This window comes from Schistocerca serialis, chromosome 2 (genome assembly GCF_023864345.2).
Source record: "Schistocerca serialis cubense isolate TAMUIC-IGC-003099 chromosome 2, iqSchSeri2.2, whole genome shotgun sequence".
NCBI lineage: Eukaryota > Metazoa > Arthropoda > Insecta > Orthoptera > Acrididae > Schistocerca > Schistocerca serialis.
In genome coordinates, this window is record NC_064639.1 from 309,757,467 (window position 1) to 309,781,805 (window position 24,339).

Sequence of the window (24,339 nt, forward strand, 5' to 3'; positions counted from 1 at the left end):
GACCTTTGTGTCATATAGCAATGTGTTCGGCATATTTTACACTATAACAAAACTTTACGCAAGTTCGGTACCACATCCATGAAAACTAAATACGAGCATGAATTTCTTGGCGACATGTGGACCGTTTTAAGAAGAATCCATCTTATTTGTTATTGTGAACGAGAAGTGAGTCACTTCTTTTCTCCCGAAAATAAACTGGTATCACACCAGTGAGTGAAAGCCAATGCCCGTGAAGTGGCCTGCATTGAAAATGTGTGTTGCACCGTTTCACGGAGGGATTTTGCAACGGGGAAGCTATTGTGGACTCGGAACTTTTCAACTTCCCCATGTACAGCAGAAAGTTCGCACAATACGCCTCTTCAGATATATCTTCTCTTATTTTTTCTCTTTCAATTTTGCTTTCCAAATTTAAAATCATATTTAAAGAAATATGCTACGAAAAAAAGCAAACATTATTGAAATTTCACATAAAATGAAAGTGTCTTGTTGACTGTGAAGTATTTTAAAGGATACTTACTGGCAGTTAATCAGTTCACGATAAGGGCTTCTCTTCCTGAAGGCTATAGCTGTCTGCATATTTATAGACTCCTGAGCACGTACTATTGGGCATTTTGTAAGCCTCTTGCATGCTCTGTAGATATCGGCAGGTATCATTCCTGCAATTTTATGTGAATTGCATATTCTCTCTAATATTTCCTTGCTGCGCATTGGAACGTTTTCTTTCTCGACGTGCTTCTCGTAAATCGACGAGAGAACTGGGTCGCTGGTATTCTGTATTGAAATAAATTAAAAAATGTGAACAACAAAAGTGAACTGCATAAATTTAAATTACAGTTTCAGAAGATAAGAAAGTCGCTATTGACCCTTACTCTAACAAATTTGTCACTGGTTGGTCTAACAAAGATTTAAGCATTAGCAACTAACTACCTGTACCAAGCCAGGCTTTGCTGTGTCTCAGTCTGCTTAAATGGGAAAGAAATAAAAGAGAAAGCACACGTTTCTATTATCTACGAGAATTCGATTTATCCTCCTTCTCTACCCTGTCTCTGCCCATCTCCCCCTCCCGATTTCTTTGTCCATCTGCTCCTCCTTCCCCCCCTCTATGTCCATCACCCCCTCCTCCTACTGTCTCTGTCTTCTCTTCCCCCCACCCTCTTTACCCACCTTCTCCTGCCACCTCTCCCTATCACTCAGTCCATTACCTCCAACCCCGCCCCTCTCTCTCTGTTCATTACCTTTTCCTCCCTCACTCTCTAGCTCCTCCTTCAAAAATGGTTCATATGGCTCTGAGCACTATGGGACTCAACTTCTGAGGTCATCAGTCCCCTAGAACTTAGAACTACTTAAACCTAACTAACCTAAAGACAGCACATACATCCATGCCCGAGGCATGATTCGAACCTGCGACCGTAGCGGTCGCGCGGTACCAGACTGTAGCGCCTAGAACCGCTCGGCCACCTTGGCAGGCTCTCCTACTTCCTCCTCTCTTTGTCCATCTCCTTCTTACTGTTTTCTAGGTCCATTTCCTCCTACCCCTCTGTCCATCTCCTCTCCCCCTCCCCATGACACTGAACCTTGTTTATTTTTATTTCAAATGCAGATTCTGTGGTAGTATTTTAATCATCAACCAATAAGTCACAAATGCAACTTTCCTGTGTGCTAACAATGTTTCAGTAATATATATATATATATATATATATATATATATATATATATTCCTATTTATATATATATTTCCTATTTGCTTCAGATAAGAAATAAACTGCACAAGTTCCACGCCGTTATAGAGCCTCCATGAGCTTTAACAGTCTCCTGCTGACATGTAGGATCCGTAGATTCATGAGGTTGTCTCCATACCCGCACACGTGCATCCACTCTATACAATTTGAAACGAGACTCGTTCGACCAGGCAATATGTTTCCAGTGATCAACAGTCCAATGTAGATGTTGACGGGCCCAGGCGAGGCGTAAAGCTTTGTGTCGTTCTACACGGACTCTCGATATTCACGGTACACTCGTGAAACGGTCTCAGGGGAAAATGTCCACTTCATCGCTACCTCGGAGATCCTGTGTCCCATCGCTCGTGCGTCGACTATAACACCACGTTCAAACCCTCTTAAATCATGATAACCTGTCGTTGCAGCAGCAGCAACCGCTCAAACAACTGCGACAAACACTTGTTGTCCTATATAGGCGTTGCTGACCGCAGCGCCCTATTCTGCCTATTTACATATCTCTGTATTTGAATACGCATGCCTATACCGGTTTCTTCGGCGCTTCTGACTGGAAAAGGACGAAAAATGATCCTGTGTCCAAGTGTCCGGAAATCCATCGTTGCCACAGTAGATGGCGATGACGAAAGTTCCTCTGACCACGTTGTAGGTTGTGTGATTGACAAAGCGTACTGTAAGCAGCACAAAGATCTGGCATTCATGTCGGGAACAAGCCGAGATGATGTTTGTGTAGGGTCAAGCAGATGGAAGCGGCAGAGAGGCAGCACGGCTATACCATAACAAGTATCCTCACAGACACCAACCACATCACACATCATTTCAAACCCTTTTTGGGTGTTTGTGTGATTATGGGTCCTATCAGACAGATGAACGTCCAGAGAGGCGGCTGGCTGTGCTACATAAGATTTGGAGTACAGGGTACTGAGACGAACCCTAAGTTCAAGCACCAGACAAGTGGCCCACCAACATCATGTAAGCGAAAGTACGATGACAATTGCTACTACCCCTATCACCTGCAACGAGTGTAAGGATTATCAGCAGCGGACTTCCCTCTGTCGGAAGGATTCTGTCAATGGCTTTTGCACCAGACTATCACAATTATGGGATTTCTGTTGCCAACAACATACTTGAACTGGTTATTATTCCAAAATGCCTCGACAAAGAACGTACTTGGACTTCCTGCGGAATATTCTGCGCTTGGTCTGCTTAGAATGGGCCTTTGGCAACACGATAGGTTATCTGGCTTCTGCGTGACGGAACACCGCCCCAGCCGACCAGGGTGGCCGAGCGGTTGTAGGCGCTACAGTCTGGAACCGCGCGACCACTACGGTCGCAGGTTCGAATCCTGCCTCGGGCATGGATGTGTGTGATGTCCTTAGGTTAGTTAGGTTTAAGTAGTTCTAAGTTCTAGGGAACTGATGACCTCAGAAGCTAAGTCCCCTAGTGCTCCGAGCCATTTGAACCATTTGAACACCGCCCCACTTGCGCATTACGGTTCACCGACACCTCAACAACACCTTCCCCAGACGTTGGATAGGACGGGGAAGCCCTATAGCATGGCCTGCTCGATCACCGGACTTAAACACTCTGGATTTTTACCTCTGCGGGCATCTGATAAACGTTGTGTATGCTGAACCAGTTCCTGATGTGCATACTCTTCAGCAGTGTGTTCACCACGCCTGTCACGGTATTCGGAAAGATGTCGGAGCGTGCAAAAGAGGGCAGCAATCAATAATTTGACCTGAGAACGCGTGCACTGCATCCGATAGTGACCACTCTGAACACCTGCTCCGACGTGGATGCTCTGTATTGATTTTCGGGGAGATTTGTTGTCATTGCACGCACGCCTTCCACCTCCAGACACATGTTCATAGGGCCTTTATTCCTCAATTTCCAGTCAGGAATCTGTCTCTGCAGTTCGTCTGTTTTAATAACGTTCACCTTGCATACATACATTAAAGAAATAGGTACCTAAAAACATGCCTGTATTAGTATGCAACGCGGTGTCAGAATTTCAACGCAATCGGCCAAGAACTGTCGGAGATAGACCAACTGAACAAACGAACCTTTAAATTTCTATTTATGTAGTTAATAGCCTATCACGCGCAACAAACTTGGTTTTATGTTTATCGTTGGTCATAACAAGGGATATGCACCTATCAAAGCAAAGGGGAAGTCAATTCCGACCTCCGTCTTTTGACAACTCTTTTCGTATCTGTAGGTTCTCTACATAAAGAAACTTATATAAAAGATTTGTATATTTTAATATACATCCCCCCTTTCATTCTTCTCTCAAGGGCAACCAGCCGGTTTGTAGAAAGTGAATTGGACTTGCAAATGAAGAGTTATTATGTAGTACCGGGATTACTGCAAATGGGGCGAGCATAAGGCCCACCGGCTGTGGAGGGTCTGTGAGGGGCTAAAATTAATACGTGGAAATTTCTCATAAGGAAAAAAATCTGACTACTTGAACAATAGCTGATATATTTAGGATCTGACAGCTGATGGAACAACAGACGAAATGTAACGAATATTATAAAAAAGATATTAATAACTTCTTTCCGTATTATATCTTTAAAATTTTGTGTTTGGTTTTAAATATAACTCTATTGTAAGCAGTAACACAAAATATTTATCATTAGCTTTGAATGAGTGTATGAAACAGAAAACAAAGTGAAGGTCAAGTATATTGTATGATGAAATAGAAAATTAATTTACCATTTTTTGCGGAAGAGAACTCATTCCCCGGAATTGCCTAATTAATACTGACATGTAGTTGTTGACAAGTGTTATTTTGACAGTGTACAGAAGTGAAATCAAGTATTCAAACTAGATGAATTATCTACAAAAGGGAGTAAATCTATGTGACGTCTCAATTAAAATTGCAGACTACAGTCAGAGTAAAGAGGTAACATATTTATAACATAGAAATTTTGGAAGAAGAGTATATTAATCGTCAGGTTCTTATACTCTTTGAATAAACCGACAAGTGTCAAAAAATACAATAGCGTCCGCGGTTGCTAAATTTGCAAGATCCCAAAAGTTGTGAAATTCTACAGTCCCGTCGGTCATCGTAGCCCTATTGATGTTAAAGTAATTGTCTAACTGGATTCGTCAACATCGTCAAAAACTGGAACGCTAAAGGAAATTTTAAAGATTATTCAAGCAAGAGTGCAATCTGGAACTCAGCGTCTGCGATCTCACATCATGGAAACTCCTCTGGTTTGAGCTTTCGGCCCTGTTCGTCATTTCACTAAGATTCGGCTTAACACCCTGCAGATTTTGAATGTAATTAGGTTGCTAGTATAGACAAATATCAACATTTTGAACATGCCTGACATTGACTTCTCAATGACTTGCATTCTATATCTGGCGTGGACTTTGCTTATAGCTTGCAGGGGATAAATTAGAGGGTACTTCGCTTGTTTGCAATGATTGTCACAGTTCAGATGTTACACATTGTTTTGCTATGAGAGAAGTAGGGATACCGACAGCTATTTTTTGGGTTTCGTAGTATATTTGATTGTATTGCACATTATCTGATTTAATAAATTACGCTATGGCAGCACTGCCAAATACCTTCACCGTACACCAAATTGAAAATGTTCCGAAAAAAACATCGTATCTGTAACTGTGACATAGAACAAATTTGCAATTTATCACAAATGAAGAGCACACGGAAAAAATCGGGTAGGTCACGTTTTGCATATTTTTCAGGGCAGGAAATTCAAATTTTCAAGTTTACAAAAAAGTACTTAAAACATTCCAGACAAGTATAAGCAATATAATTATGATGCCAAATTTAATAATTGCAGAGGAAGCACATTAGGAAACATAATCATTGAAATTATGTAATAATAATAAAAATAAAAACAAACACGCAAAGAAAGTATGCCTTTGATTCGAAAAGAGACTGAGAAGTCCATCACTTTGTGATACGTTTTCGCCCTTTCTTTGTCTTGTTTGACTTTGCTACATTCATTTTGTTGGTCTTGGATATCGGTTCGTTATGTCGTAGATTGGAATATAAATTTTTTGAGTCTTGGTCACAAAACTGTTAAAGTTCTTGAAAATCTGCATTTTTTCATGAGATAGTGGCAGGATCTTCTGGTAAACCTTCCGGGATGTAAGGTCGTGGTCCATGAAACTCTTCAGCTCCTAACGTTTCGTCCAGAGCTGCGCTGGACATCTTCAGAGGGGTGTTTCTCCTCCGGTGAGTCTTGCAAGACTCGGCAAGGAGCTGAAGAGTTTCATGGATCACGACCTTACATCCCGGAAGGTTTACCAGAAGATATGTCATCCGGTCGTGAAAGCCTTCATACTATGATAGTGGCAGGAGCTCTAAAAATATACTCCTGCAATTAGTTATTTGGAAAACAATATTGATTTACCGTACAGAAAGTTTCATGTTATAAAAAACTTACCATTATATGGCCGATGAGGCTATAAGAATTCGTCATGTCCCTGAACTTGATATTCAGTCTCGACGTCTACTTGTAGACAAGACTCCATTTAGGTAATCCTGTAATTGAACAGCTTATCTTCCTTTACAACCAGAACTTCTCTGAGTGGTCATATCTTGAAAGAACACTTCCATTTGTAAATGCTTCTTAAGAGCTTGTCCAGTCTCGTATAATTTTTTGTTGAACAGGAATCACTTTGTAATGCATTAGATTCACTCTTACGGTTTCAAAAGCATTACCCCAGTCCTTTGATGACTCTTCAATAGTATTCTCTTTTATCAGACCAAAGATTTTACCACATTCTACAGAAGAGTGTCCGCTTATTGGAAATATTATTCTTACACTGACCACTTAATGGTATGAACGACACAGTAAAAGTACAAGATCATTGGATAGTTCTTCTTATGTCCTGAGGACGAAACACAAAATATTACAAGAACCATTACTCTAGGATCAAGGATTTCACTCATATAATTATGCAAAAATTAATAACTTCATTCGCTTCTTTTCTCCATACATCTTCAGTACAAGCATAAAATATTGCATCAATGTTGGTCATTTGATGAATGTTAAAACCGCAAAACGATTATTGGCCCATGTCATAACCATCATTAGTACTGATACTTGAGAATAGTAGTTATTTTTATATACTACTTCAGTTACCGCCATCTTTTTACTTTCTTTCGTCGGATTTCGGTTTCTTGAGTAAAGTGCAACAGCCGCTATCTTGTAAAGACATTCTTCCGTACTAAGTACTATAATTTTATTTGTAATTTCTAACTTTTCTTTTAGAGAGACTTTTGTGAAAGCTTTTGCATTCAGACCTTTTAACTCTGTTTGAAATTTGTCACATGCTGAGCAGGTATCTATATGTGGTTATCCAAACGATAAGTTGAATTTGCTGTTAACTATTTTCCTCTATGTCACATATGCTACAGGAAATTCAGGGTATTTTTCTTTATTCAATTCATGACATTTTTTATCAATACTTCTTCTGGGTGGTAAATTCCGTCTGCCTTTCTCTTTCCGTAGTGGCTCTTTCTCCCCTTAAATGCACATATGTGATTATAACGGTTGCGACCCTTTTTTTTTAATAGTATTTTTTTTATTCAAGTATCCTTTGTACTTGATTGACTATAGTCTGCAGTCTGCGCTTTCTTATTCCATGGAAAGCAATCAAGGTCTTTTGGCAAACAGCAATTTCACTCATGGTATTATTTCGTTTCGTTCCTACACTGTATCGGAAAAAGCAATCTTTGGCATTGGAGTCGTCATGCCTAAGCCATCTACGAACAAGTGAAGACTGGAAATGGGAACTGCAGGAAGTGCTAAAATTGTGCAATGTCAGATTTTTCATGGAAATAGTTTTATTTGCGAAGGAGAACAACACATAAAAAGTTGGAAGTACCACACAGGTTTCATTTTAGTTCATAAGATATCTGACAGATGCTGGAGAATGGATGTTCCGAGCAGCGGCACGGTGGACTCTGAATGTGCCTCGCGCCTAAAGGCACCGATTGTTGTAACCTGTCTCTGGTGTAAGCTCCTACCACTGCAGTACTTTGAATATTGTGTATTTGTATTGATAATGTTTATTACTGCAATGGAAAAGAAAGGAAAAAAAAGTTGCTAACTTAAAAATAATCTCAGAACTAAGAAGCCCATATTCAACTTACAGAGGGACAGCTGTTGCTCCTAAAAACCTACAACACGTGATTTAAATTCGAACCAAATATATTACGATGTGTTTTGGACTACATAACTGCATATCTTTGAGTAATATTACTATTTTAGTTTCATTGTTTCTATTCCCACTGCTATTATAGAAGTATGTTTTCATGTGCAGTGGAAATGCAGGTATTCCTGCAAATAATTATCACATGAATCAAAAGAGCTTCTGTTTGTGCAGCGTTAACAACTCTCTGAACAGCAACAGGGTACATACTTTGCGGGTGCATTCAATTAACTCCTGTTGCCAGAAGACGTCACGGTACATATGATCAACCTTGTGAGAGCAGAAGGCAAGCCGACATGCATTACACGTTACCTAATGGTTCAGGAGGACGCATGCAACTATGTAGTAAAAGCGTTCTCAGATATATTTAGAATTACTTTCCGGCAGCTACAGACTCTTCAAGAGATACTTAAAAAGGCGGAAACAATGTGCAAGGGCTGTAGAGGACATACTGACGTTCTCATGGTCACAGAAAAAAGTTCAACGATGATGACGTGAATCAAATTAAAGTACTCATTAATAGTTTTCCCAGAGAAGGAAGACACTACGGCACAAGAAAATCAGATAAAGAATATTTCAGCCTGGATTTCAATATAAGCTGTATTCATCCTTCTATCAAAGAAGAACACGTGGTTTCTTCAGTGACTTACTATTTTTCTAACATCGTCAAGAAATTCTTCAGTAATGTTTCTTTCGGTACACCAACAAATGATACATGTGAACTATGTGATTAACTGAGTATAGAGGCTAAAATTACCTCTGAGGAACCTGTGAAATGTGCATTGTAAAGTAATCATGAAAATTCCAAGATACCTCAGGACTCGACGAAAATAGACTTTACAAATTCACAAATGCCCTTAAGTGAGACATGCACTGTGTCCATAGACTAGGAAAAATTTATGTTTTCATCTACGTCGACACACAGCAGTACGTTGTACTCATGACAGCTCTCAAATTTTAACTTGAGAATACATGCTAATTAGCGCAAATCATTCATGTGCATGTTGCTCGAGGGCCTTGATGGTCGAGGAGGTAATTAAGTGGCATCCTGTGTATTAAACGTTATAGCATTGGGATTCGCACACAAAAAGAAACTCATTTTGTGGTGTGATAATTGTTGCAGACAGAACAAAAATCGCATTATGGTGATGGCTTTAATACTACTTGTTTCAAAGAGTATCTTTGAAAGTGTTGAAATCAAATTTTTTAATGTCTGGTCATAGTTATAGGGCTTCCGATAGAGACTTTAACATTATAGACAAAAGGGAAAATAGTGTTAAATGCATGGAGCCCGAAGAACTGGAAAAAATGGTATCGAGAGCTACAGAACAAAATCCTTTTTTAGTGATCAACATGCGTGAAGGAGATTTTTTTGCATCTGATTTGCTTAGTTAATACATATCTTAACACCAGAAAACTAAAGACAACCAAAGTTTCGGTAATACCTTTCACTTCAGACAAGAAAGGCAAGCTTCTAATGAAAATTCATTTGAATGAAACGGAGTGGACTGAGTTCTCTTTGTTCCAAAAGGGACAATACTCCTATGGTCTGCCATCCTTAGAAAATGTGCCCCAACTTCCACAGTCAAGCAAACTAACTGAAGAGAAAAAGAAGGACCTACTACCTATGATTCCGTTTCTTCAAGTGACAAATAGACATTTCATTAATCATTTTGTAAGTACGACGGTTGCCCAGAAAGTAATGCACCACATTTTTTTTCATTGGAAAACAATGCTACGGATGCGAAAAGTTACTTATGTATTATCTGAAGTCTCCTGAGTGAGTGCACCGAGTTTCCGGCACTTCTGACAGATAGCATAGTTGCAGGACAGTTTCAAAATGGCGTCTGTAGTTGATGTAAGTTACAAGCAACGTGCTGTCATTGAATTTCTCACTGCAGAGGAAGAAACTGTGGGAAATATTCACAAATGCTTGTGCAAAGCCTATGGAGCATCTGCTGTCGACAGAAGTACTGTTAGTCGCTGGGCACGGAGGGTGAGGTCATCAGAAGGCAGTTCGGAGGCGCTCCACGTTTTGCAGCGGTAGGGGAGACCATCCACGGCCGTCACACCTGACATACTGCAGCGAGCTGCAGTTGTCGTTCGCGAGGACAGACATTTGTGGAAGACATTTTGAGGATGATGAGGAGGTGATTCACACAGCCAACAGGACAGGGATTGGTACCGACAGAGCATACACGCCCTTGTTTCGCGCTGGAGGAAAGCCGTAGAACGGGATGGTGATTAGGTGCAAAAATAGGGTGTGTAGACAAAACACCATTCCTTCGTGTGTGTAATTTTCATCATTTTCAATAAAGAATTGTCGAAGAAAAAAATGCGGTGAATTACTTTCTGGCCACCACTTATAATATCAGAATGTAAGAGTTTGCCTTCACATTCAGCATTTCCTTCGCTAAGTAGTATGGCACATTCAACCTTACTGAAGTATTAAGTTTTATGGGACCCTTCTCAGTATAAAGACCTCCTTTCTAAAATGAGTTTGGGTGAAATATTAACAGTAATAATAAACATCAGAATTTATATATCATTAAATACAAATTGTTTGTAATGTTGCTTCCAAAAAGTTTTTCCCATGTTCCTAAATATTTATTTTTGGCACATTCACGTTTCTCGCTTCCAGCCTTCAATTAATGTTACAGAAATTAAGCTGGTTAAATAGGAAGATTGATCATCTCCATTACCTAAGAAATTAAATTTCTTGTTAAGCTGTTCTCTTTCGTGGGGTTTGATTTGCTTTGAAGCACTCGAACAACTATCAGTTGCAGTCACTACCTAGCTCATGAGACATTGCACTAAAGTCCCTAGAAACATTGCTTATTCTGCCATAACTTTTCCTCTTTTACACTGACTGATTAATAGATGGCTTCTCACATTCAGCTTATGTTAATCAACACATTTTAAAAATCCTAACAGGACCACACCACTATCACATCTCAGACTAAGCACTATTACTCTAAGGAAACAAACCAGAGCAAGAAACTGAAGCGATGACGCCTGCAGCCGTAACCCACCTTACTTAACAGGTGTTATGTAAACAATGGAAACAAATCTTGGACTTACCCCATTCTTCCCATGAAAATGTTCTTTCTGTCTGTTGCTAATAAAAGCGAAATCCTTTGTCGTTTAATGAACAAAGTAAGAGCATATAGACTATCAGGCCAATTGTGTGATTGGATTGAGGAGTTTCTAGATAAGAGAACGCAGCATGTCATTCTCAATGGAGAGAAATCTTCCGAAGTAAGAGTGATTTCAGGTGTGCCGCAGGGGAGTGTCATGGGACCGTTGCTATTCACAATATACATAAATGACCTTGTGGATGACATCGGAAGTTCACTGAGGCTTTTTGCAGATGATGCTGTGGTGTATCGAGAGGTTGTAACAATGGAAAATTGTACTGAAATGCTGGAGGATCTGCAGCGAATTGACGCATGGTGCAGGGAATGGCAATTAAATCTCAATGTAGACAAGTGTAATGTGCTGCGAATACATAGAAAGATAGATCCCTTATCATTTAGCTACAAAATAGCAGGTCAGCAACTGGAAGCAGTTAATTCCATAAATTATCTGCGAGTAGGCCCCTACGCATTAGGAGTGATTTAAAATGGAATGATCATATAAAGTTGATCGTCGGTAAAGCAGATGCCAGACTGAGATTCATTGCAAGAATCCTAAGGAAATGCAATCCGAAAACAAAGGAAGTAGGTTACAGTACACTTGTTCGCCCACTGCTTGAATACTGCTCACCGGTGTGGGATCCGTACCAGGTAGGGTTGATAGAAGATCCAACGGACAGCAGCGTGCTTCGTTACAGGAGCATTTAGTAACCGCGAAAGCGTTGCGGAGATGATAGATAAACTCCAATGGAAGACTCTGCAAGAGAGACGCTCAGTAGCTCGGTACGGACTTTTGTTGAAGTTTCGAGAACACCGAGGAGTCAAGCAGTATATTGCTCCCTCCTACGTATATCTCGCGAAGAGACCATGAGGATAAAATCAGAGAAATTAGAGCCCACTCAGAGGCATACCGATAATCTTTCTTTTCACGAACAATACGAGACTGGAATAGAAGGGAGAACCGGTAGAGGTACTCAAGGTACCCTCCACCACACACCGTCAGGTGGCTTGCGGAGTATGGATATAGATGTAGTTTTTATGTTCTCTCTACATTGGCCATCATCAGTACTTTCTTGCCGAAATAGCAAAATTCATTTACTACTTTCAGTGTCTCATTTACTCATCTAATTCCTCGCCATCAACTGATTTCATTTAGATACACTGATACAAAATAAAAGCGACATATCGCCATTTCCCCGCCAACAGACATCCGTAAGATCGAGTTCTTCACTGAAAATGGCATTACGGTCAACGGACAACCACGCCTACTATGACATCAGTGCATCTATCAAACGGGATAATATTTGCAGGGTAGTCCTACATCCACAATCATTGTGTACGCAGTCACACATGGTGGAGCACGGCAGAGAGAATTTCCTGTCAGACTCTCTGTGCTGGAGGGCCATAGGAAGATTGAAAGCAGGACAGTCGCAAACTGATGTGGCCTGATGGCTTACTGTGAATCGTTCTGTTGTTTCTCCGATGTGGCGACAGTTTATAGAGACCTAAACTGTATCCCAAAGCCCAGGGCAGGGCCGACTACATGTGACATCAGAAAGAGAGGACTCCTATTTGGCTGTAAGGGCACGACAGTACTGCCTTAGTACTGTACGGTAAGAGGCGTCTGACCTCGTAGGATCCACTGGACGTATTGTATTGAGGCATAGAATGTAGAGAAGGCTTCAGCAGAGTGGCCTTTACTGTCAGAGATCTGCTGTATGTCTTACCCTGACGCATCTTCACAGAAAGGAACGCCTAGAGTGGAGTCGTCAACGTACCACTTGAATGCTTGAACAGTGGACAAATGTTCTTTTCACAGATGAGTCCCAATTTTGTCTTGAGAGTGATTCCCGACTGATTCGCATCTGGAGGAAACGGGAACATGATTCTGAAACCCAGACATTGTGGAAAGAGATCGATATCGAGGAGGATCCCTAACGGTGTGGGCAAACAATATGTTGACAATTCAAATACTTACTCATGAAACTGTGCAGGTGAAATGGCGAGGTTTAACTGCTGTCAGAGATCGTGACGAGATCTTGGGACATCATATGTGGTTGTTGCGAGGTGCTGTAGGCCCAGACTTCGTACTGATGGACGATAGCGTTGGACCTCATAGAGCACGGGTGGCTGATGTTTTCTCGGAAACGGAAGGTATAGAATGACATCATTCACAGTATGTCCCATAATTGTCAGGCCTGTATTGATAGAAGTAGTCACACACCATACTGAGCACATTAACCCGTTGTCGTAATGTGTGTGCAAATCCGTGAAGTTGGGGAAAACGAAGAACATTTGTGCTGCGGTTATGTATGTTGCAGTTGTTTATGTTCCGTATTTCTTACACTGTTTCTTCTTTACTATCACCTGTTTATACTATTTTGTGACAAAATAAACGCAACCTTCCTGTTTGTTGCTTTAATTTTGGACACTAGTGTACATTCCATTAATGTCGTTTTACATTTGCGAGTTGTGCGCATTCCAAATCGGGTCCACTCGCTTATATCAATGCAACCATACACGGCGAAAGTCTCTGACCAATTTCTGAGAAAACCAAGAAGGTTTTTATATTAAGACACAGGGAGGCAGCGCCCAGAGGCACACTCGGGAAGTCTTGTCTTATCGGCAGGACTGTGTATAGTTCGGGGTCTGCCACTCCTACAGACGTATTGACATCCTTGTGGGCCGAACATCACGTGAAGTCGGCAGCTTTGCTTGGGTTGACCATTGTTGGCACCGAGACGCCTGCTGAAATCCAAACTGTCAGCCACTCAACCACTTGGAGGAAACATTCTTGGCTTGGGAATTCGTCTCGCCTCAGGACTCCGGATTTTATGGTGAGCGCCCACTTCCTTCTACAGACAGCAATTCTGAATATGATAAAAAAAATGCTGTGCCCAGAGCCCTCTAGTTACTTCTCTAGTTTGCGAGTGATTTTCCTATGGCAGGCCTCATACAGTGTGAGACGTGTGTGGACTCGTTTGTCTTCGTATTGCGCCCTCTCTATCCATTCTGAGCACGTTTCGTGGCTTGTGGCGAATGTGGGACAGTCTTTAGATTTACTATTGGGAAAAAAGGAAAGGAAAGAAGAGTAAAAATAAATTGGTAATTTGTGGTAAGGGCTATGGGACCAAACCGCTGAGGTCAACGGTCCCTAGGCTTACACTCTAATTAATCTAAATTAACCTAACTTACGCAAAGGGCAACGCTCACATTCATGCCCGAGGGAGGACTCGAACCAAGGACTGGGGGAGGGGGGGGGGGAGCGCTCGAACCGTGACAAGACGCCTAAGACGGCGCGGCTACCTCGCGCATAGAAAGAATAGTCACCTTGGTGTTCTGTTTAACACTTTATGCGCGATTAGACAGAGGTATCTTTTGTCTTTGTGAAGCAGCTGCACAGTTAATTTCTTGCATGCACTTCACTACATGTTTGAGGTATGAATTAAACAACGCCTTCAGTCACAACTTTTTAGTGTTTTAATAACTACACGATCCATTTCGTACCCTGTGGGTCCATCATCAGGTGTAATTTGTCTTAATACGTATTTTCTTTCTTCTCTTGAATGAGATGAAATGTACACTCCTGTCACGAAAAGGTTTATTGTTAGGTTATGAATTTCGTAATTCGAACGCGGAAAATATGTGCAAAATTGTGGAAAAATAAGAGTGTAAACTTACCACATACATGTTGTTTACTGTTCTTCTGCAGTTGAGTGTGCTCGCCTCTTGTGCTACTATCACATTACATACTTGTTTGTCTCCCTCTGTTTCCCCAGTTGGTTTAATCTGATATATTTAGTGTATGTATTAATTTGTAGACAACCATTAAATGCTTTAACTGTTAATTCCTCTAACCGAGCATTTCACTTAATTTAGTTGCCTCAAGGCTGTGTTGCTTTAATTTCTGTGCTGTGCTGCCAGATGATCTTTTGCTATAGTATCTTGTAGTGCTCACAGTTAATTTTATAACTTTCTTAATAATCTGAATTACTGGTGCTAAGCTTAATTATTTAAGGCTGTGTCAAATCCTTTTGAGTAAGCTATTGGGTTGGTGCGTAAGTTCGTGAGGTTTTTCCAGAAGTTTAAACTCAGCAGATACACATAACAGAGACTTCCGTCATCCTTCACTATTTACAACAGTCGACCAATGATTTCGCGGCTCTAGAAACATGTGGATTTTGAAGCGAAGAACTCGTCGAGTCATGTTCAGAGAGCATTTTCATTCGGAAAGGAAGTTCTATGAAGGTTGTTCGATGGATAGCGTAAAAGGTGAAAATCTGAGGGCGCGAGACCATGTGAATAAGGTGAGTGTGGAATGAATTCCCAACCCAACTACTCTATGGCGTTTTTTGTCAGTCTATCGAATGTGGGCGGGAGTTATCGTGGAGTAGCCACACTTCACGGAGACTGTCTAGTCATTAATCTTGGAAAGTCTATGCAAGACGTTTCAGTTGATGACAATAAATGTCAGCAGTGATGGATACACTACAGGGAAGCAATTCGTAGTACACCACACCGCGGCTACTCCACAAGATGCATAACATTATCTTCTGTGGATGCGCGTGGGTCTTTGTGTAGGGGGTTGCTGCTTTGTTTGGGACCAATGATTCTTTTCTTTTCCTTTTGTTAGTACAAAGATACCATTTCTCGTCACCAGTAACTATACAGGATAGGAATGGTCGGTGTCATTCACGAGCCAACTGACAACGCGAAAGTAAAGATGCCATATGGCCATCCGTAGATTTTTGTGATTTTGGCTCAGAGCATGTGTACGTGTACACCCGATTTCTGAACCTTCCTCATTGCATGTAGATGATCATAGTTCACCACATTTACCGGTTCTCGAGTGGATTAACGTGGATCATTGCGGATTAAAGATTTGAAACGATCTTCATCAAATCCCGAAGGTCTTCCTGATAGTGGAGAGTCACTAATGTCAAAATGATCCTCCTTAAAACGAGAAAACCATTTTCTTGCCGTGCTCGGTCCACCGGCATTGTCCCCATACACGACGCAAATGTTTCTGGCTGCTTCCGCTGCTGTTACCCCTCTACTGAACTGCAACAGAAGAATATGGAATATGTCGGAAATGTTCCGATTTCTGCACTTGGCACAATATTTTCTAGCGTTCACAGCTCTACTCAGTATCTCCAAATGACGAAATGACAATATGTTAACTCAAACAGCAACACTGAAGTGCAAATTGAAACTGACCATCGATAAATATACCCATAACAACCGGAATACCAACATGCAAAACAAAAACGCTACGAACTTATGCACCAATCTAATATTTGTGAAAATCTCTGATTGCATCATCGAGAGGTGACTGTTGGTATGTTATTGTATTTGCAGGCGACAAAGTGTTTTAAAATTTAAAATCATTTTCGCCTTCGCAGTGAGCCTCACCTACGCCTAAGTTCAGTACTCTCTGTAAGTTCGACGTTTCGAGAGGCCTCACTTATTAAAAATACCTTATTGGTCTTGGGCAGGAAATTTAATTGTGTTCAAAAAATATTGCTGCGTCTCAGCAAGAAATGGCGTATTTCGATTAACATTGTACACATATTTTCGATGGGTCTTTTTATATTCTAGTGAATTACTTTGCAACAAACTGATTGGGCCTGGGCCGATAATTATTATCATCATTATTATTATTGTTATTGCTTGACCAGAAGCTCTTGATCGTAAATTGCTAGTGTTATCTTGACTCGTTTTGAATTTTATTTTAGCCGTCGCCATACTTATGCAGTTGTTCCGTGCTTATAAAATTTTGAAAACTATAACTAACAGTTTTCAGCTAAATTTTTGCTACAAAAGGCCGTCGGTTCTTCCAGCTTGATTTTTATCCTTAATTATTAATAGATTCTGTTCTTTAAAGATAATAAATTGTCAATAATGGAAATACTGTTTAATCCTCCAGAACCTTACCAACTCACAAGCAGCTCTCTGCTACTTCAGTTTGTTGATGTTCATCTCATAAATCCTTTTTACAACACTGTTCATTCGGTTAAACTTGTCTTCCACGTCTTTTCCCATCTTTGACATCTACATCTACACGATTACTCTGCAATTCACATTTAAGTGCTTGGCAGAGGGTTCAGCGAACCACAATCATACTATCTCTCTACCATTCCACTCCCGAACAGCGCGCGGGAAAAACGAACACCTAAACCTTTCTGTTCGAGCTCTGATTTCTCTTATTTTATTTTGATGATCATTCCTACCTATGTAGGTTGGGCTCAACTAAATACTGTCGCATTCGGAAGAGAAAGTTGGTGACTGAAATTTCGTAAATAGATCTCGCAGCGACGAAAAAGCCTTTGCTTTAATGACTTCCATTCCAACCCGCGTATCATATGTGCCACACTCTCTCCCTTATTACGTGATAATACAAAATGATATGATGGACAAGCCTACAAAATTCAGTTCACCTTCAAAATTTCTCGTTGGTTACCATTACTGTTTCCTCAATGTACAGATAGAATATCAGGTAGAACAAGCCATAACCTTCCCTGACTTCCTTCTCGACTACACCTTCCCTCTAGTTTCCTTAGATTCTTATAAATTCAGTCAGGTTTCAGGACAAGGTGTAGGTATCTTTTCGGTCCTTGTATTTTATTCGTGTTACCTTCACAATTTCAAAGAATGTGTTCCAGTCATTTTCATTTATGTAGACTTAATCATTTCTGTATTGCTATGTACGTGATCCGTGTTATATAATTTCTTTCAACCACATGTTTTCCGTCCTAGTGCTTCAGTTCTGGTAAAGACTAGTGTAGCATAGGCCATACGAAGATGATAGAGAATAAGGTATATTGGGACCATACTAACATCGAACATAGCCATCTCTCCAGAGGCGTACAGCAGCAGCAGCTTGTAGGAGCCGTCCCGCAGTAGGCCCTTCAGGTCTGTGAAGGGCATCCTCAGCCGATGGGCGGCCAATGAGGCGGTGAGGGCGCCGCAGTAGGCGGTGTACACCACCATTGCAGACATCGACGCCACCAGCAGAGACGAGCGCACGCTGCACCGCGACTTTGTGTCTCCTCCCTCACCACAACCTGTCGACCCCATTGGCATCCGTAAGTAGTATAGTTTACAAATTTGTTATTTATTTGGACATTTTTTAAAAGATACACTAGGATAATGTGTCTTGTGAGTCTTGCTGTCCAGTGCAACAGTTTATTCAGTAACCGTATTACTGTGTGCTTTTAGTACCAAAATATCGAGAGTAACATCAAATTAGTATGAGAAACAATTGGGTTTTCATGAGATATTCTTCCATATACAGGGTGACAATTAGTGAACTATATGAAAAACAAACGTAAATTAGTTACAAATTACGGTGTGCACACGCTTTATTCAACATCATTCAACATCATTCAATATCACTACAGATATTCGAATTCACGTTATGACATCTTCAATAAGCCTGCCATCATTTTGGCGATCATGTGGCGCAGACGAATAACGAAATTCTGCATGATCCGCTGAAGTGTAGGAATATGGATGCTGTCGATGAGCTCTTCAATGGCTGTTTTCAGCTCAGCAATGGTTTTGCGTTTATTGATGTACACCTTGTCTTTAATATAGCCCCACAAAAAGGAGTCGCATGTGTTCAGATCCGGAGAATATGGCGACCAGTGGAGACCCATGCAGTGGCCTCTGGGTACCCCAGAGCCAGAATCCAGTTCCCAAAGTGCTCCTCCAGGACATCAAACACTCTCCTGCTTCGATGTGCACGAGCTCCGTCTTGCATGAAATAAGGGCTAATAGGCATGAAATCATCTTCCAAATCCTTCACGTACCGTTCGGTAGTCACCTTGCTATCAAGAAATATCGCACAGATTATTCCATAACTGGACACTGCACACGACACAGTCACCCGTTTAGCGTCAAGAGACTTCTCGATATCGAAATGCGGATTCTCAGTCCCCCAAATGCGCCAGTTTTGCTTATTGACGAACCCATCCAAATGAAAGTGGGCATCGTCGCTAAACAAACCATACATGTAGCTTGTAATGTATTGCGAATATATAGAAAGAAGGATCCTTTATTTATTATTATATGATAGCAGAACAAACACTGGTAGCAGTTACTTCTGTAAAATATCTGGGATAATGCGTACGGAACAATTTGAAGTGTAATGATCATATAAAATTAATTGTTGGTAACGTGCGTGCCAGGTTGAGATGCTTTCGGGGAGTCCTTAGAAAATGTAGTCCATCAACAAAGGAGGTGGCTTACAAAGTACTCGTTCGACCTATACTTGAGTATTGCTCATCAGTGTGGGATCCGTACCAGGTTGGGTTGACAGAGGAGATAGAGAAGATCCAAAGAAGAGCGGCGCGTTACGTCACAGGGTTATTTGGTAAGCGTGATAGCGTTACGGACATGTTTAGCAAACTCAAGTGGCAGACTCTGCATGAGAGGCGCTCTGCATCGCAGTGTAACTTGCTGTCCAGGTTTCGAGAGGGTGCGTTTCTGGATGAGGTATCGAATATATTGCGTCCCCCTACTTATACCTCCAGAGGAGATCACGAATGTAAAATTAGAGAGATTAGAGCGCGCACGGAGGCTTTCCAGCGGTCGTCTTTCCCGCGAACCATACGCGACTGGAACAGGAAAGGGAGGTAATGACAGTGGCACGTAAAGTGCCCTCCGCCACACACCGTTGGGTGGCTTGCGGAGTATTGGTTGGTTGGTTTGGGGGGGATTAAAGGGACCAGACTGCTATGGTCATCGGTCCCTGCGGAGTATAAATGTAGGTGTAGATGTAGATGCATCCCCCGAGGCCAGTCGTGCAGCTTAAATGTCCTAACGCAAACCGTTCAGAAGTTATGACAATTTTATTTCATATAGTTCAATAATTGTCACCCTGTAAATCTATCTCTTGGTTCATTTCATACACTAAAGATGGAGCGAGAGGTCACAGCGCTAATTGTGTAATTCGTCAATGAAACGGTTGCAGACATTCCTGTACCTTGCCTGTGAGAGGTTCAGTTTAGTCACTTCCCTGAGAGACAGCGTTTGTCATAAGGTGTATAACTAATTTGTAATCTTTCCTAAGCTGAGTAGATCTGCATTCCTGGAAAACGCCCAAAACTCGCGGGAGCTTCATTAAAGAGTCTATGTGCTGGTCTAACAACCATTAGATTTTCCTTAACGTCAGTGGAATCTGCTGTATGCAGTACGCAAGTAATGTGAAGGAGATGTTCGGTAATGGCAGCACCTAACGGAGAAACCCAACCAAGGGATAGGAGGGTGTGACAAATGAGAATATCTGCTAACGAGATAAATACCAAGGAACTGACAATCACTGAACTGATGCCGTAATAGTCCAGCGCTGTCAAATCACTAGTTTGTTTCTCTACTACAAAACGGAGTAAGTTTCAGTTTAATATGATGATTCTAATTCTAATCTTTCCTCGTATTTCTTTCCATTATGTTTAGCAAACTTTAGCTGATTCCTGTCCTGGAGGGCTACATGTCCTGAAACATCCGATTGTAAATTTTTTCCGTATAACTCTTCATTGTTCCAGCAATTGAAATATGTTACTCATTTTTTCGGACTCTTCATTTACTTCAGACTTTTTCAAGAATTTCCGTCGTATTTCGGTTTTACAGCCCAATATATAGTCAAATGGTTCAAATGGCTCTGAGCACTATGGGACTTAACATCTATGGTCATCAGTCCCCTAGAACTTAGAACTACTTAAACCTAACTAACCTAAGGACATCATACAACACCCAGTCATCAGGAGGCAGAGAAAATCCCTGACCCCACCGGGAATCGAACCCGGGAACCCGGGTATATAGTCCACTAGATACGACCAGAGTTTACCGTCAGCTCTGATATTGTTTATTGCTGATTTAATTTCTCTCTCGGTTCATTTCAATTTGTATATGCTGTTGAAAGATGCATTTAGAGATAGGAGCGAAAATCTTTATCGAATTTTCCACTTGATTGTAAGGTTGATTCACCATGTCATCCTTTTATGCTTGCGACTGACGTGTTACTTGCATACTTGTTGTGGGCATCTAGCGACTGGTCTTCTCACAGCATATTTTTTCTTTATTTTATTATATTCAATTCCTTTTTATTAGACTCATCAGCCGGCTGTAGCATTTACAGTTTCATTGTAACAGAGCAAATGCGGTAGCAGCATACAAGCACACAATCACTGCTTCATGAGTTTTTGATATCATACAGAAATGCCTATGCTTGACACTGGACCACTAGAAGTCGCTATGTCGTATACCCAATATGAGACTACTTTACCTTCATGTAAGCCAAATATGAATAAAGTATTTATATACAGAGGGTTCCGAAAAAACGCCGACAACGCTTAGCATGTTGCGCGGGAAGGCAAACTGATCGGTTTTCAAGAAGGAATCCATATCTGGAAACACACGGCTTGGGCGCTGGATGACGTCGAAGTCTGAGAACGAACGGTTGTTCTGATTCGTTTTGGTGTCTGAATAGGGAATGCATGCAACTCTTTATCCATGTGATAACGGCTGATTGACGACATGAGCCTAGTAACATTCCCGCGGATGCCCTGTATTCCTCCACATAGCCCCTGTGCGCATCCTACTGCGGACCTCTGTGCGTCATGTACCAGCACACAGCTGCGGAAATGACCGACATGGTGCTTGCACACAGCAAAGCGACTGCAGTGGGAGAGCTCTTGCAAGACTGTATGCGGAACGTTTTACAAAAGATCGCGGCCATCGAGAGACGCCTCAGAGGGACCTGAAAGTTGTATGTAGGGTTTTTATGCCTGAGACGTGCCCATTGTAAAGTAAAATAAGAGCACTTTGTGCTCGGTGCTTGCAAATACTATGCCCAGTCTGCTGTTTGTTCTCCGGTATCTGACGAAACGTGATCCGGGTCGTCCAGTCTCGGCGGAACACTGCTGTTGGAGGAGAACGTGATGACGATGTTCAGAGAAAACCCAACCACCAGCACTCAGCGGCAAGCACAGGAGCTGCACACGGTTAAAAGTGCCGTGTGGCGAGTTTTCCGTGAACACCGGCTCCATCCATGCGATTTGCAGGAAGTCCACACCGAGCGTGGTAGCGCAGTGGTTAGTACACTGGACTCGTATTCTGGAGCACGACGGTTCAATTGCCCGTCCGGCCATCCTGATTTAAGTTTTCCGCGATTTCCCTAAATTGCTCCAGGCAAATGCCGGGATGGTTCCTTTCAAAGGGCACAGCCGACTTCCTTCCCCGTCCTTCCCTAATCCGATGAGACCGATGACCTCGCTGTCTGGTCTCCTCCCCCACATCAACCCACCCTACCCAGAAAGTCTAGTGCTTGGTACTTGCACATAGTATGCCCAGTCTGCGCAGTGCTATTTACAACAGCGCATATTCCAGCCACAATTCCCTAGCTTGGTACTACTCACGGACGAATGTACGTTTACTAGAGATGGCATATTGAACTTGTGGAACAAGCATGTCTGGAAGGACGAAAGTCCGCTTGCACAGGTGATTCAAAATCACCAAGACAGGTTCAGTATTAACAGTTGTGCCGGTATAATTGATGAACGTATTGTTGGGCCATATCTGTTGCCAAATATTCTAACGGAACCGATGTGCCTCACATTTATTAGAAATGTTTTGCCTACTTTGTTGGATGTAGTGCCACTAAATGTTCGGATGGACATGTGGCTGCAACATGACGGAGCTCCAGCACACTTTGATGTCGACGTGTGGAATCACCTCAACGACGCATATCCTAATCGATGGATTCGTACAGGTGAGCCGCTCGGAGTGGCCGCGCGGTTTGAGGCGTCCTGTCGCGGACTGCGCGGCCCCTCCCGCAGGAGGTTCGAGTCCTCCCTCGGACATGGGTGTGTGTGTTGTTCTTAGAATAAGCTAGGTTAAGTAGTGTGCAGGTTTAGCAACCGATGACCTGAGCAGTTTGGTCCCTTAGAAGTTACACACATTAGAATATTTTGTACAGGTGAACCAGTTCTATGGCCAACACAGTCGCCATATCTGACACGTCTCGACTATTTTCTGTGGGATAGTGTGGTATATGGCACCCCTGTAACGTCAGCAGAGCATCTTTTTCCTCGAGTCCACGGAGGGACTGAAATACTTCAAAGACAACCGCACGTGCTGGCTCATGTGAGTTAGGCTCAGTACCACCGACGTAGGCTGTGAATTGACGTAAGAGATATGCAGCTCTAAGCTTGTTTGTACTATAGACAGCGCAATGTGCTGCTCATGTTGGGCTTACTGACGTTAATTGGAAAGCACACCCAACTCAGACTTCGACCCTCTTCAGCTCCCGAACCGTGCGTTTCCGGAATGTGGGTTTCTTCTTGAAAACACACCAATTTGCCTTCCCGCACAACATACTAAAAGTTGTCGGTGATTTTTTGAAACACCCTGTATATATAAAGTTGTAAATGGAAAGATGTCCTATTACTAAATAACCAACAAAATGATGTTACTCAAAAGGTGTTGTTGGTAAAATATATGAGTAACCACGACTCTTGAGAAAGTGACTTTGGTAACATGACCTGCCACAGAGCTGTAAGAAAAAAACAAGAAGTAGTAAAGAAACCGAATTTTAAGTCTTTATCATCAGGGAAATGTATGACATATTCTAAAGGAAAAACTCTGTACTACAAAAATTAATTTTAAGAAAAGAGCACTTTCTGAGATAACTTTTTCTTAATAGCTGTTTTTTCGTAAAATTCTCGTTGGTAGATTTTTTTGTAAAGACATTTAACTAAACAGAACAACATTCATTTCCTTCGACATTTATGGGTTAAAATATTTTTATGAAAATTTTTAATGTAATTTTCTACTATTTATATATTTTTTAATATCGTTTGATATCGTACATACTACTATCCCTCATTTCCTCCATATTCACATACTTGATAAAAAAAATAATCTTTATGTTGGATTACTGATTTTTCATGACTTTAAATTCATAAATAGAGATTTTCCATTTACCTTTCTTCAAATATCTTCATCAAGTATCTAAACATAAATATCAGGTCTCAATCTGAAAGATAATTTAGGTTTTTCCTGTATTTTGTATCAGTAACATTAGAATTACAAATTTAAAATTTATTATTAATTCCAAGTTTAACTACGTGATCAATTTATATATTGAAAAGTATTGTTTAAAATCGTCATTTTTCCGTTTTCCGCCGTTCTTTAATTGCTTCTAAGTTCATGGAGATACGTTCCGTCTTTGAAACTAAACGGAAGATGCTTTGTTTTTTGCTATATGTATTTCG

The 24,339-nt window shown here is 41.3% G+C and overlaps 1 protein-coding gene across 1 annotated transcript in view; it reads right to left on the reverse strand.

Moving 5' to 3' along the window:
- Positions 1-24,339, reverse strand: part of LOC126455934 (glutamate receptor ionotropic, kainate glr-3-like) — a 120,691-nt gene that overhangs the window by 20,687 nt on the left and 75,665 nt on the right. The window contains exon 7 of the mRNA XM_050091693.1: positions 17,903-18,129. Coding sequence (XP_049947650.1) covers positions 17,903-18,129 — 227 coding nt within the window. The remainder of the gene's footprint in view (positions 1-17,902; positions 18,130-24,339) is intronic.